A 14,369-nucleotide genomic window follows, 5' to 3' on the forward strand; every position below is an offset into this window, starting at 1 on the left:
TGATTAGAAAGCTCAATTTCATCCTTTAAATAACAATTAAAAAATATTATTAAAATAATAGAAGTATAAAATAATAGAAATAAAAAATACTCTAATAAAAATGACAATTATTTTACTTAATTATTATATTTAAACGTTCATTTTACAAGAATAATCTATTGTACATCAAAAATGAAAAATGAAAACATATTTTGTAAAATGGCTTTTTTTTTGTAAAAAAAAAAAAAAAAATGAAAATTTATGGACACTTTAACTTTAATTATATTTTAAATTCATATAATTATTTTATTTTAATTATAATTAAAATTATGTACAAAATAAATGATTTAATCAAACAAGAGTTAATTTGGGATATTAAGATATTCTGACAAGAAGTTGTTAAAATAATTGAAAATCATAAAATCTAAAATTTGGATTTTTTTGCAAACAGCTGAAAAAGAATGATAGAAACAGAAAACTCACAAATAAATACATTTTCATAATATGCTTTTTGACTGAACAAAAACAAAAACAAAAAACAGAAAACAGAAAACAAAAACGATATCCAACAAACGCATACTATTAAATTAATATCTAATAATATAGATGAAAAATAACAAATTTGAATTAAAATAAAAATATAATAGGTCATAAACATGAGAAAATGCAATTAGAATCCTCCTTTTCATCTGTTTATTTTCTATAAGCCAGCTAGCGGCATTTAGAAAAATAAATAATTGAATTCTATTTTCATCTGTTCCAAATGTGAGAACTCAGTTGAATCCTACCGTTCAAATTGTTCAATGTATACAAAGGCAAACACGGGAGTTCATTCGCAAATAAATTCCATATGTAATGAAACGAATTCCACTTTCATTCGCATCCCAGACGTAGTGTAAGCAAGCATTAATGAAATGGATGACTCTGGCTAATCAATCAAATAATATATATATATATATATATATAATGCAAAATTAAGAATGTTTGACTAGCAAATCGAACAACGGGAGCTAAATACTCAAGTAATTCAGTACCTGAAGACGTCGACGTGGTCGGTGCAATATCGCGTTTCTTCCTCGCCTCCCTGAAGAACAAAAAGCAAAAAAATAAAAAATAAAAAATTAAGTAACAATAAGAATCGACGATCGAGGATGAATAAACGAAGGATTGGGTAGGAGTGCGGAGGGAGCACCTGAAGAAGGACGAATCCATGGAGGGGACGAGAAGAGAGGGTCAGGTGGTGACGGAGAGATTTGAGGAGTTTGTCTCGGTTGGTGGCGTGGAGCTCCAGCGGGACTTTGGGAGGACTGATGAGGAACGAGCGAGGAGGAGGTGATGCGGGAGATGCCATGGCCATGGCTCCACTGAGTCTGTCTCTTGCCCAACACAGAACAATTCCACTGATATCCTCAAGCGAAACGGGTTCGTGGGTCGGGGTTGATGAAACAATGAAACGACGTCGCCTTGGCTAGTGCTTATGGGAGGGGTGTAATCGGTTCGGTTGGGTTTCACCAATAGTCAAACCAAAAACCGAACCCAAATCAAGATCGAACTAAATTTATTAACTCATGGAGAACCGAACATTCAATGATTCGATTGCGATTTTTTTTATTTTTAACTGATTTTTTAAATATTCAAGAATTACTTTTCACAATGATTCTTGAGAATCTATTGGACATTTTTATTTTTTTATAATATTTTTATAATTTTAATAAAATTAAATCTGTTAAATAATTTAGATAACTCAGAATGTATTGGTCTTATTGGACCTTTTCTATTTGTTCCTAATTCCAACTAACTTAGTAGCTTAGTAGCTCAGTAACTCTAACAAACCATCATGATGCAAATTACACCTATCAATTAACCACAATTAAGTAATCTAGATTAACTTATTGATTCATAATTAAGTAATCATATTAATTTATATATATAATTTAAATTAAAATCTAATGATAAACAATGATAATTACATGTTGAAGAGTACTGTACAGACCAACCGTTACCGCCTTGCCAATCTGTGTGCTATAGGGATCGTGAGGTGGAAAATAGGTTTAAATTCTTTTTTTTTCCCGAAAAGCTTAGGATCATTTTTAACTTTTTTAAGCTTTAAATTAAGTAATATAAATTTTAATTTTAAAATAATTGTCAAATTGTTCATCAGTAATAAAACTATAATTAAAATCTTAGTTAATGGTCTAAATGATTCAATTCCGCTTTGTTTTTCAAAGTCGAGATAATTTTTAATATCCCTTTTAAGTAATATTTCATCATATTGTATATATTTATAATTCAATATAATTAAATCAATTTTATTTTTTTAGGCCAAGATTATTAATTTACAAGTAAAATTGGGTCGATTTTAATATTTTTTTTATTTTTTTTATTACATAGAAACTCCAGCCACCAACGAGCCCTTCAGACCTCCTGGTGTGACACCAAACTTAAGGATCAGTTCCGCGCTTAGGTCTCGCTAATCAGGGTAAAGTCCGGATGTGGACACGCCTTTCGTGCATCAGTTGGACGTTTGACCAACCCGACCCCGGGACACATCTCCATTACCATCCACGATCCCCACTAGCTCACAAAGAACTCTCACCATCCACAGTTTTCGCTAGCTCACAAAGTAAACTCTCACCATCCACATGTACCGCTAGTTCTGTGAGTGTATCTATCTGAAATTGAATCTCCGATGCTCATTCTTACGTGCTGATGTCTTTCCATCGCGCCATGCTCGTAAGGGCAAATTATTTTTAAAAGGGATGGGTGCAACACAATGACTTTCCAGGCCACCCATCCTAGTGCTCGATTTTAATATTATTGATATTTAAAATACTATAGCTTGGGAGGACATTAAAATAATGATCTCAAAATTTGGGAAAAAAGTTAAATCCTTAAACCATTATAATTAAATGGTGAGAGTAATTGATAGTTAATTTAAAATTAGGGTATAGATTGAAACTGACCCAAAATTATAGTGGCAAAATAAAATTAACCCTAAAAATCAAGCTGCCTTTTGCTGTGCAAACCTAACTCAATAGACCTCTATTTAATATATATCTTATCATCCACCTCATAAATGCGCAAAATATTAATTAATTAATACAAAATTATTTTACATACAAATAGGGTGATCTTTTTTTTTTTTTGGATTACGCACCAGGTATCCACGCGTCCATTTTACGGTACACGTGACTAATCCTGCGCCCCTTGAAGTTGACCCCACAACTCCAAAGGGAGGGTAAATTCAGGAGTCCAGGAGCGGAAACGAGACCGAGAGGGTTTGAATACCTGACCTCGTGAGAGGCACTCCCGCAGCCCGCACTATCACTTGAACCACACCTGGGGGTAATCTTGAATGAATGGTAAGGATGCTTTTTTGTGACCAATTATTCATGGATTCAATCCAAGATAACAGCCTTCATGCATAAAAATAGGAGAAAAATTGAGTGTATGTGATGACTCCTACTCTCTTAAAGCAATAACTTTATGGCCTAGGATGCTCTTTATTTTATATACAAATTAAGTTAATTTTAATTGAGTGAAATCCTAAGTTAGTTCATATATTATTGAATAAAATCAATTTTAGTTCTTATACTTTTATTTAGTGTAATTAAAGATTTGTACTAACTAATTTCATGCAATTGTTTTTGTCATAATAATTAAATCTAAAATTATTAGTAAATTTAATAAATTACTTATATATATAAAGAGTAGAGTTGATATCGCATGTTATATCATTATTATTCTTAATAAGTTTATTGTTTTAAAAAAAAATTAACATGTTTTATTCGTTATAAAGTAATTATGACTTTAAGTGCATAATAGTATAAAATGATTTATAAATAATATAAATAGTTTTTTGTAACTAGAAAGATATGATGATGCATCAATATAGGGAAGACAATGGTGCAGCTGATTTTCTTATTAAAGAAGGAAAAATGGGAAACAATGTATTTTGCGAAAAACAGCACCTTCTACCACGTTATCTGAAAGATATTTTTCGGATGGATAGGTGAGATTTCGTTTTCGTTCGTCGTTAGTTCATCTCTAGAGTTTTGCTTGGTATTTTTTTTTTTTTGTTTATTTTGATTTTGATTGTGTTTATGTTTTTATTTTCTTTATTAGTTATATTTTAATTTTGTTGTCCTAATTTGGTTGGTTGCTGGTGTTGGTTTTTTTTTTTAGGGTTTTTCTATATTCTTCCTTTTGTTTTATCTTATAACCACAATATTCCTCCGCCAAAAGTGAATGTATATTAATAAATAAATGAAGGTGTCACCCTCTTTTATTAAAAAAAAAAACTAGAAAGATATGGTGTAGACACCCAAAACAGTCTGAATCCTTATATAATATAAATAAATAGCATTTTATTTATTTCATGAAAAAATAAATAAATAAAATATAGAAAAAAATGAAAAAAAAAATACAGGGAAAAGGGAAATGCAAAGATTCAAATTTTACATAACAAAAAAAAAAGAAAAATACAATAAAAAGGAAAAAGAGCAAGAGGTGGGCCAACAATCTTTAAATCTGTAATTTTGAACCTAAAAGGAAAGAAAATAAAAGGTTAAACATGTGCCAAAAATCAAATGTAAAGGTGATTGGTAGGAATAATTTAAATTGAATTATTAATTGATCAAATTGGTCCTCTATTTTAAAGGTTAACTGAGCATTCAAAATTAATTGATCAATCAAAATTTAATTAAAATCCTCCCCTCCAAACCTATAAGTAGAGGCTTTTGAAGAGAAGAGAGGACACACGATGAAAAAATCGTACAGAGGAAAGATTCATACATCCACAAAGAGATAAGCATACGAAAATTAAGAATAGAGAGTGTTTTGGCGATTGAGATTGAAAATTTCACAAAGCTGCAGAAAGAATTCAAAGTGAAGATTAGGAGCTTGAAGGCTACAAAAGGCCAGAATTAAGGAGACATTGAAGGACCAACATCCAACCTAAAGAAAGAAGGAGTTTGAAGTTGAAGGCCGGTATTCTTTCTTTCAAGCATGGTTTAATTTTGTTTTAAAGTGTGGCTGTTGTTATAAATTAAAATTGGTTTAAATTAAGATTTTTGACCCAAAAGCTCGAATCCATTAACTTGGATCCGAATTGTTCACCCAAAATCTCGAAAGCCTGAATCCATTAATCCATGGACCTAGAAAACCCGTGACATAGGTCCAATTTGGACCTGGATCCCTTAGTTTTTTAAAAATTTTGTTCTTAGCCCAATGTTTAACTGAGTCTTTGAAGGATTCAATATTCAAAACCCAAATGGGTGGGGCCAAAGTTTATCCTAAAAGGCCAAGACAAGATAGAGCCCAAGTAATTAGGCCAAGCCAAAGTCCGTCTTCAAATAAAAAAGTGGCTTAGCCCAAACATGGGCCAAGCCCAAATCTTCAATTCAAGGCCCAAATAGCTTTAACTCAAACTTGGGCCCAGACTTATTAATTCAACCCTGGGCCCAAGCCCAGACACTTGGACCCTAGCCCAAACAACCTTGACTCAAACATGGGCCCAAACCCACTAACTCAACCCCTAAACCCAAACTAAAGCCAACTCAACCTAACTCAAGTTAGGTAAACCTATTTGGATATTGAGAAAATGCGAGAAAAATCTTGTTAATGTAATGAACTGCAGGAAAATTTTCACCAAAGAAAATGAAAAAGGACAAAAAGAAAGAAAAGGGACTTATTGGTTGGTTATTTCTAATATGCTATTGAGAAACAACAATGGTCCTCTCATAGCTTCCAAAACCTGCAAAAGAACATAAAGGAAAGATTAGTGAGAGGATCGGATGAAAAGAAATGAGAAAAATCATAAATAAATAAATAAATAGGAGAATAAAGGAAAATAAATCAGAAAGAGAAGGAGACAGAGAGAGAAAGAGGACATGAGATCTGTGCGAGAGAGGAGAAGAAAAAATAGAGAGGAAAATTAGGAGAAACAAAAGAAAAGGAAAAGAAAATAGAGAAAAGAAAGGAGAAAAATTAGAGAGAACGGAAGACAAAAGAGAGAGAAATTACGAAGAGAAGAAGGAGAGAGAGAGAGAGAGAGAGAAGGGGAGGTGCTGCGAAGATAGAGAGAGAAAGGAGAGAAGATAGAAAGGGAGAGGAGAGAGAGAAAACACGGCAAAAATGAGAGAGTGAAAAAAATTGGTTTTATATATGAGTGTAGTAGGACACATGTCAAGTCCATATAGTGACACGTGTCATGATTTAAGGCAAGTATTTAAAGAGCGACATGACATAATCTCAACTGCCAATCAAGAAAAATATTTTTAAAATTTGAAAAAAAATATTTGAGTTATTTTAGCTCAAATTAAAAAAAATAGAATAATAAAAATATCGAAAAAAATGAGGAAAAGTCTTTAGAAATCCCAAAAAAAATTTAAAAAATGTTGAAAAATTTTAGAAAAATTTTACAAAGTTTTGGAAAAATCTAGGAATGTTTTTTAAAGATTCTTTTGCTCAAAATTTGATGACTTTACTTGATTTTCATGTGTGTGAGACCTAATGATTTTAATAAGGGCAAAGAGATATTTTAGACCTCACATGTATTAGCTCTAATGGGGGTTTATCTAATAAGATCCTCTGTTTGGTGGTCTTATTAGATATTCCTAAATCGCACTTTGATTTTCATTTTACTTTTAAATTTTTATTTATTTTTTTATTTGTTTGTTTATATATTTACTTATTTTGTTTATTTTAAAAGTGTTAATTAAAGATCATTAAATTTAATTTAGAGATAATTCATAATTAATTAAGTATCATTCATAGAACGAGTGTGTAGAGAGTGTTAGTACATTCTCCTCGTATAACTGAACTCATAATCCCAATTTTACTAAAAGCAGACTGAAACTATTGGCTCATTAACCTATGATTAATCTAAAGACCAATCAAAAAGTTGTAATTATGTGATCTAATCGCACCTAGGTAAAAAACAAGTTAGTGATGACTACATCAAATTTTCAATATTATTACTCCTCGTCATTTCAAACCCTTCTCCGGGACGTTGCGACATACGAGTTTCAAATGAGCTAACTAATCTGAGGACAAAGATTGGAAGGGTCTTCCGTTAATTTCAGTTCTCCAATTCATAACCATTAAATTAGATTAGATGACAATTTTAATTGAAAAACATAATTACAAATCCTTACTTTTACAAATTAAAAATATAAAAATTAAAATATATTTTAACTAAAAATACAAAGGATTAGCTTATCATTTTACTCATTTTAATTTATATGGTATACTTATAATTACCTGACAAAAAATAATAATAACTTGTAGAGACCTCTTGCATAGCATAAGGTTATATTTAATATTTAAAAATTTTAACCAGTAAATTTAAATTATGAGTCATATCATTAGATATTAATATGTTGATAACACTGGCAAAATTAGTTTTATATGTTTATAATTTGACTTTTTTTTGTCCATATATAAGAAATTTTACAAGTATACTATGATAGTTGTCTCATATGATTAAATGAAATTATATAAATATAAAAAAATCAAAATTAAATCAAAATTTTTTTGTCCAATATCTTACAAATACATCAAAATATTCAAAATCATGTAAACAAAAAAAATCTTCCAATCACAATTGTTTGATTGTCCATGTCTATCTATAATAAAAGATCAAAATCAATTGTAAATACATTATTAATATTTATAGAACTTTTTGAATTAAGTAAAAATCTTTGGATCTGTTAGCTTTGGTGTATTCCCAAGAGGGGGGGGGGGTGAATTGAATTTTAAGACTTTTTCTCCTAAGTTAAACTAATTTAGCAACAATACATTCACAACCTAGGTTATCTACCCAAATGTGCAGATAAGTATAATATGCAGAATTTAAATCATGCGCATCATTCACACAATAACTTACGCGTGCGGTAAATATAAAGTGTAGAAATATAAATAGACACACGATATGTTATCGGGGTTCAGCCAATTGTGCCTACGTCCCTTCTTCTAGCTCGCAAGTTTGATGATTCCACTAATTCCTTACTTAACGGGTGGAGCGACACCGATTACAACCAGGTCAATTAGCACAGGGTTGACCTCAACCTTTACAAACTCTCCTAGAGGGGCGGAGAAGGCCTTAGGTTAAATTCACAGAACTAACCCCAACCTGATCCTTCCAGGTTAGATCAAATCCCCTCAGGCCACGCCTGGAAATACAACAATATTCACTCAATCAGATGGTATAGTGATTGTACTTTCATGTAAAGCAGATATGTACCCCAATACACAAAGTATACTTAATCAATCACATATACATCAACAATGTAGATAGAAGTAAACTCAGTGATGCAAATGGTTGTGCTAACAACACTTAACATGGTATAATCAGTGATATGCTCAAGAGTGTTCAAAACAAGTAGTATCTTGAAATCTAAACAAAGCACAGTTCAGTAGTAAATCAATATTCCAAAGATATGAAAGTGATAATCAAACTAGTTCAAGTAGATTTTCCTCAATGAAATGCGCACAATACTAGTTTGAAAATGTTTTGCTTGTTTGAGAAATATTTGCATAACAAAAATCCAAGCTATTGGACACTTGTAATAATAATGCAAATATCCTAAACTTACTTAGTTTATCCCAGCACAATATTTATAATAACAAAATATGTGGGACAAACTTAAGCTAAAACTCCCCAAGAAAAGTATAGCAATCAATGAATCAAATGGGAGTATTAGCACTATCTAGTAAACACAAGACCACTCAATAAACTCTCGCAATATCAAGATGTATCGAAGGAATAAATATTTGAGAGTATTTTGAACAAAATGAGATTTTGAGAAAAAGAGGATTTTTGCTAATTATTTTTGGCTAACCTCACACTAATCCTCACAAGTGAACCCCTATTTATAGACAAGGTCAAAAATATAACCGTTTGGGACCTATTGGGTATAACTAGAAAAGTTCAAAAAGGCTTAAGCACATTTAACCCAAATTAACCTGACTTTACCGCGGTTAAATTAATTTTAACCCACTGAGGTTCTGGTGGTTGAACCGAGGTTCGGTCGCCCGACTAGACTCAGTAATAAAAGGTGTTCAATGCAGTTCGGTCGTCCGGATTCAAGTTCGATGGCCGAAACTAAGTCAGAAACATTTCTTCGTTAATTCGGGTGCCCGGTCATAGGTTCGGTAGCCTGAACTTGTGTGTTCGGTCGCCCGGGGCTATTTTTGAACGAAATCGCTCAGTCGCCCGAGTTGGTGGAATGTCCCTTTCAAAGGGTTCGGGTGCCCGTAGAAGGTGTGTGCAATTATGTTCGGTCGCCTGAGAGCCTAAGTCAAATGTTGACTTTTCAACAGTTCGGGCGCCCAAGGAGTTTTGAACTCCTAGGGTTCGGTCGCCCGAACTCTCTCAAAATTCTTATAAATATTCAATTAAGTGCATTTTTAACATTCCTAAGTTTTGTATGATATATGTGCATGAGTGTTGGGACCTAGAGTCTCACTAAGGTCTTTTCAATGGCCATTTTGAGATAGTCCCAAAAATCTGGCATCAGTCTATCGAGTGCCCTAAAGTCATTCAGCCCCTATGGTTATTCTATGGTCATTTTGAGCTTACAAATCCTACATGCATAACATGGAGAGATTATTACAGATCGTTCCTACTTAAATATTACAGACCCAATAATAGTGAAATGAATTATACTATGAAAATAGTTTTTAGGGTCTTCAGGCTTCACTTTAGGTTGCCGCATGCCATTATATGAGTATTTGTCAATAAGAACCTGCACACAAATTTGACAATCATTAAATACCTGAATATTTGTCATAATCAAAACAGAGTATGACCTATGGGGTCAACATGATTGATGATAAAGTTGCTCCTTTGTGACTAGTTGGTCACGTATTCAAATCCAAAAAAAATAATTTCTCTGCGTGCAAATAGGGGTAAGGTCGCATATATTTATGTGATGACTCTCAAGTTAGAATCTTGGCCTAGGGACGCTCTTTATTTTATTTATTTATATGTATTTATAATTTAATTTTTTTTCCATATATAAGAAATTTTATAAATATATTGTAGTAGACTCCTCGTATCATTATATGAAATTACATAAATATAAACAATTCAAAATTAAATAACAAATTTCTATCCAATATCTCATAAATACATAATTTTTTTTTCAAAATACATGTAAAAAATATAATCCAATCACGATAATTTAATTGTCTATGTCTATCTATAATATAAAATCAAATTCAATTCTAATTACACTAGTAATATTCATAACTTTTTTTTGAATTAAGTAAAATCTAATCAAATATTAATAATTACATTTGACCCATAATATAATGTCAATATTCACATTCCCAATTAACATGTTTAATTAAGGATGATCATATTCAGATGTTAATAAAATGATTGTATTTTGAAACCTCTCTATAAATTTATAATTTAATTTTTACATCCTCTAATAATAACTTTTTTTAAAAAAATTTGGACAGTGAAGGAGACATGTAGCTCTTGGGTGGAGGACTATTCTTAAAGCAAGAAACCTGACACATCCACATATTAAACATGTTACTTGAATAATGTTGCACTTAATCGACGTGACGTGACACCTCAATTATTTTTACCATTATTTATAATATTTATGCTTAACTTTTACAACAAACAAGTAAAGGGTCTTGCGACAAATATTTATAATTTGGGAGAGATTGTAATTTACATAACCAATAAAGATGTCTTTAAAATTGTTTCACATAAACTTACATGATACTTTCAGATTATTTTTTTTTTTTTTCTTTAATGTCAAAAGTTTTTTTTTTGTAAAATGAATTTTACTCTTTGAATTATTGATAATTACTAAAGAATTTTCTGATATTATAATTTCATTGATAAAAAAAATGCTCGGTTAAATAAACCTAAATTAATTATTTCTATTGTACAAATAATTTCAAGAGGTGTTTTGACAAGTGTAAGAAATTCAAAAGGATGTAATACCTATTAAAAAAATTGTAAAAAAAATTTATATGAATTTTATCCAAACAAATAAATTATAATATATCGCTTTAATTCGTTTAAAAATGTATATTAAATTTAGAATTCAAATTTAAAACTTTTATCATGAAAGTATTCAATTTTTCCATCTAACTTTCTAATTCACATAATTTTATTGAAAAAAATATTAAATATATTGAGTGTATATTTCGGATTTGTGATATCTAATAAAAATTAACTAAATTAGCTAAATATATTCATATAACAAGATTAATAAATTTAATGTATACGCTCTATATATTTAATAATTTCTCAATTTTATCAGACACATCCACATATTAGAAAGGGAAAATGAGTTCATTTGTGGTATTGATAATTGGCACTTACATAGCCCACTTGTTTAGGAACAAATTCTAGGCAAGTCCTTTTGCAGAAAAAAGTAATTTAAGTATTGATAAAAGCGCTAGATTAGAAAAGTATCGAAAGTTATAAGTGTTATTTAGTTATGTTTTGAATACTTACTTTTATTATTGTATACTATATGATTATTTTTAAACATATTTTAAATTATAAATATTAATATTTTTAGTTAATAATTTTATTAATAATTATTTTAATTATAAATAATTAAAATTTAAATATTTTATATTAAAAAATAATATAAGGCTATTGTTTTTAATTAATAATAATCTTGTTATTTATGTATATTTATAACATTTTACTATCATATTAAATATTGTTAAAAATTATATTATTAACTAAATTTAAAATTTAAATTTATTTAATGTTAATTTAAATTAATAAATATTTTTTGTTCAATCTAGATTGAATTGAATTATAATAACTAATATCTATTTTTAAATATATTTTTTTAAACAAATATTAATATTTTATAATTAAAATTTTGAACGATAATTATATAAATTTTATAATTAATATTTTTATTAACTAAAATAATATAATGTTGCTATTTATTAATAAACAATAATCTTGTCATTAACATATATTTATAACAAATGGTTATCACTTTAATTTATGTTTAAAATAGCATTAATAGCTAAATTAAAAATTTTATTTTATTTAATATAAATTTAACTTTATAGATGGTTCTTTTTATTCATTCCAAAATTTAATTATATTTTATTAATAATTAAAAGGTTATAATGCATCCTAAAATAACATATGATTAATGTTTACTTAAAAATTTAGTTAATAATTATGTTCACTATTATTTTTAATTAACATTTAAATATTTTTATTAAGTAAAAATAATTAAATATTATTTTTTGATTAACAATAATCTTGCTCTTAATTTGTATTTAAACATACGATTATCATATTAATTTATGTTATAATAATATTATTAATTAAATTAGTATTTTGACTATTATTTTTAATTAAAATTTAAATATTTATTAAGTAAAAATAAATATAATATTATTTTTTGATTATCAATAATCTTGTTCTTAATTTATATTTATAACATATGATTATCATATTAATTTAAGTTAATAGATAGTTCTTCTTCTTCAATCCAAAATTGAATTATGTTTCATTAATAATTAATGTATTATTATACATAATAAAATGATGTAAGATTATTTTCTAATGTGTTTTTTAAATTATAAAATAACAATTAAATTTTATTATATTTACAAAATTGATCCAGCCTATGGTAGTGCCACTTATAAGTGGCCAAAATGTTATCTTAGATTGTTTACAAAATTTACTTAAATAGTTCTCAAAATAATGGTTCCGGAAAACCACTTTTTTCAATAAGTGTTTATTGTAATATAAGTCAAACGTCCCTTTTTTATTTTTTTAATAAAAGTACTTATTTTAAGTGATATATATATACTATGAACACTATTTTTTTTTTTAAGTGCTCCCAAAGGTGGGCTTAATCATTATGGTTCTCATTTTATAGTTAGTTCAAGATAATTCCAAAGTTGAAGCTATTATAAATGATAACTCCTAGGTATGGTCAAGGAGATTAATAGTTAAAGTAAATGAGTTGAAAGATACCTTGAATTTCAACCCAAATGCAACTGTGATGACCCAAATATATATATATATATGATTAAAGTACAATAATAATAAAATAATAAAAATAGTCATTAAGTTAATATCAATACAGAAGTGTTTTTCTGTAGGATCCTTGATTCCATGTTTGATGCCTAAGAAAGACCTTGTCTTAGCGAGTGCTCAGAGACCATTGCGGCTCAGTCGCTCCCTGGAGGTCGGCCTGGTCAAAATGGAATTTCATAGGATAAACAGGATAGACACTATTTGTATACGTAAATAAGTATATATACATAAAATAGTGTTTTGACAGACATAATTTGTAGAAATACATAATAAGATGATAATAATATAGGTATCATATGTGGGGCCCACAAGACTATGTGGGGTCCATATGAGTCCCGGAGCCACAAGACACTGTTTATATACGTAAATGAGTACATAAAACAATGTTTTAACTGATATAATTTGAAGAAATATATGATAAAATAATAATAATATAGGTATCCTATGCGGGGCCCACAAGACTGTGTGGGGCCCACATGAGTCCCGAAACCGTATGAAGGTTTTCACAAGTCTCAAAACTATGCAGGATGCATAAAATCGTATAAGAGTTATTGGAATTACGTACGATCCATTTGGGTCTCGAAATTGTGTGGGGCCCACAAGACTACATGGGGCCCACAAGACCATGTGGGGCCCACATGAGTTTTTAAAATTTAAATTTAATTCTTGTTCAAAAATAAAATAAAATAAAATAAATACTAAATATAGTTTAAAATTAATAACAATGATAATAATAATGATTAAGAAAAATAATAAAATAATAAAATAATTAGTTAGGTAATGGATTAATTAATAAGGTAAGTAATTAATTAAAAATTTATTTAGTGAGAATGGTGGCAAGCACTCCCAAATGGCCTCCACTCAAGTTTAAAATTAATAACAATGATAATAATAATGATAATAATGATTAAGAAAAAATAATAAAATAATAAAATAATTAGTTAGGTAATGGATTAATTAATTAGGTAAGTAATTAATTAAAAATTTATTTAGTGGGAATGGTGGCAAGCACTCCCAAATAGCCTCCACTCAACCCATACCTTGCCCATCCCTTGCCCATTCTTTAATTTTTAAAATTTTAATTTCACCCATCTCCCCACACTTTTATAAATTCTATTTCTTCCCCAAAATTTTCCTATAAATAGGGAGCTCTCAACCTTGATTTTTCACAACAATTTTCCAAGGAAGAGAAGGATTAGTGAGTGAAAGAATTTGTGGTGGAGAGAGAATTTTTGAATAAATTCTTAATCACCCACTTTTTCCGATCTCATTTCTTAAAGATAATTATTGTGTTCGTAGCACACAGTAAAAGAAGAAGGTAAGTAAATTTTGATTA

General features: G+C 29.0%; 1 protein-coding gene across 1 annotated transcript in view; it reads right to left on the bottom strand.

Annotated features, from left to right (window-relative positions):
* The window catches only part of LOC131158040 (uncharacterized), a 65,081-nt gene extending 63,574 nt beyond the window's left edge, over window positions 1-1,507 (bottom strand). Inside the window, exons 1-2 of the mRNA XM_058112592.1 lie at window positions 1,172-1,507; window positions 1,014-1,063 (exon numbers count right to left, since the gene is read on the bottom strand). Coding sequence (XP_057968575.1) covers window positions 1,014-1,063; window positions 1,172-1,336 — 215 coding nt within the window. The 5' untranslated portion in view covers window positions 1,337-1,507. The remainder of the gene's footprint in view (window positions 1-1,013; window positions 1,064-1,171) is intronic.
* Between the last annotated feature and the right edge of the window lie 12,862 nt (window positions 1,508-14,369).

This window comes from Malania oleifera, chromosome 6, assembly GCF_029873635.1.
Source record: "Malania oleifera isolate guangnan ecotype guangnan chromosome 6, ASM2987363v1, whole genome shotgun sequence".
In the NCBI taxonomy this organism is placed as follows: domain Eukaryota; kingdom Viridiplantae; phylum Streptophyta; class Magnoliopsida; order Santalales; family Ximeniaceae; genus Malania; species Malania oleifera.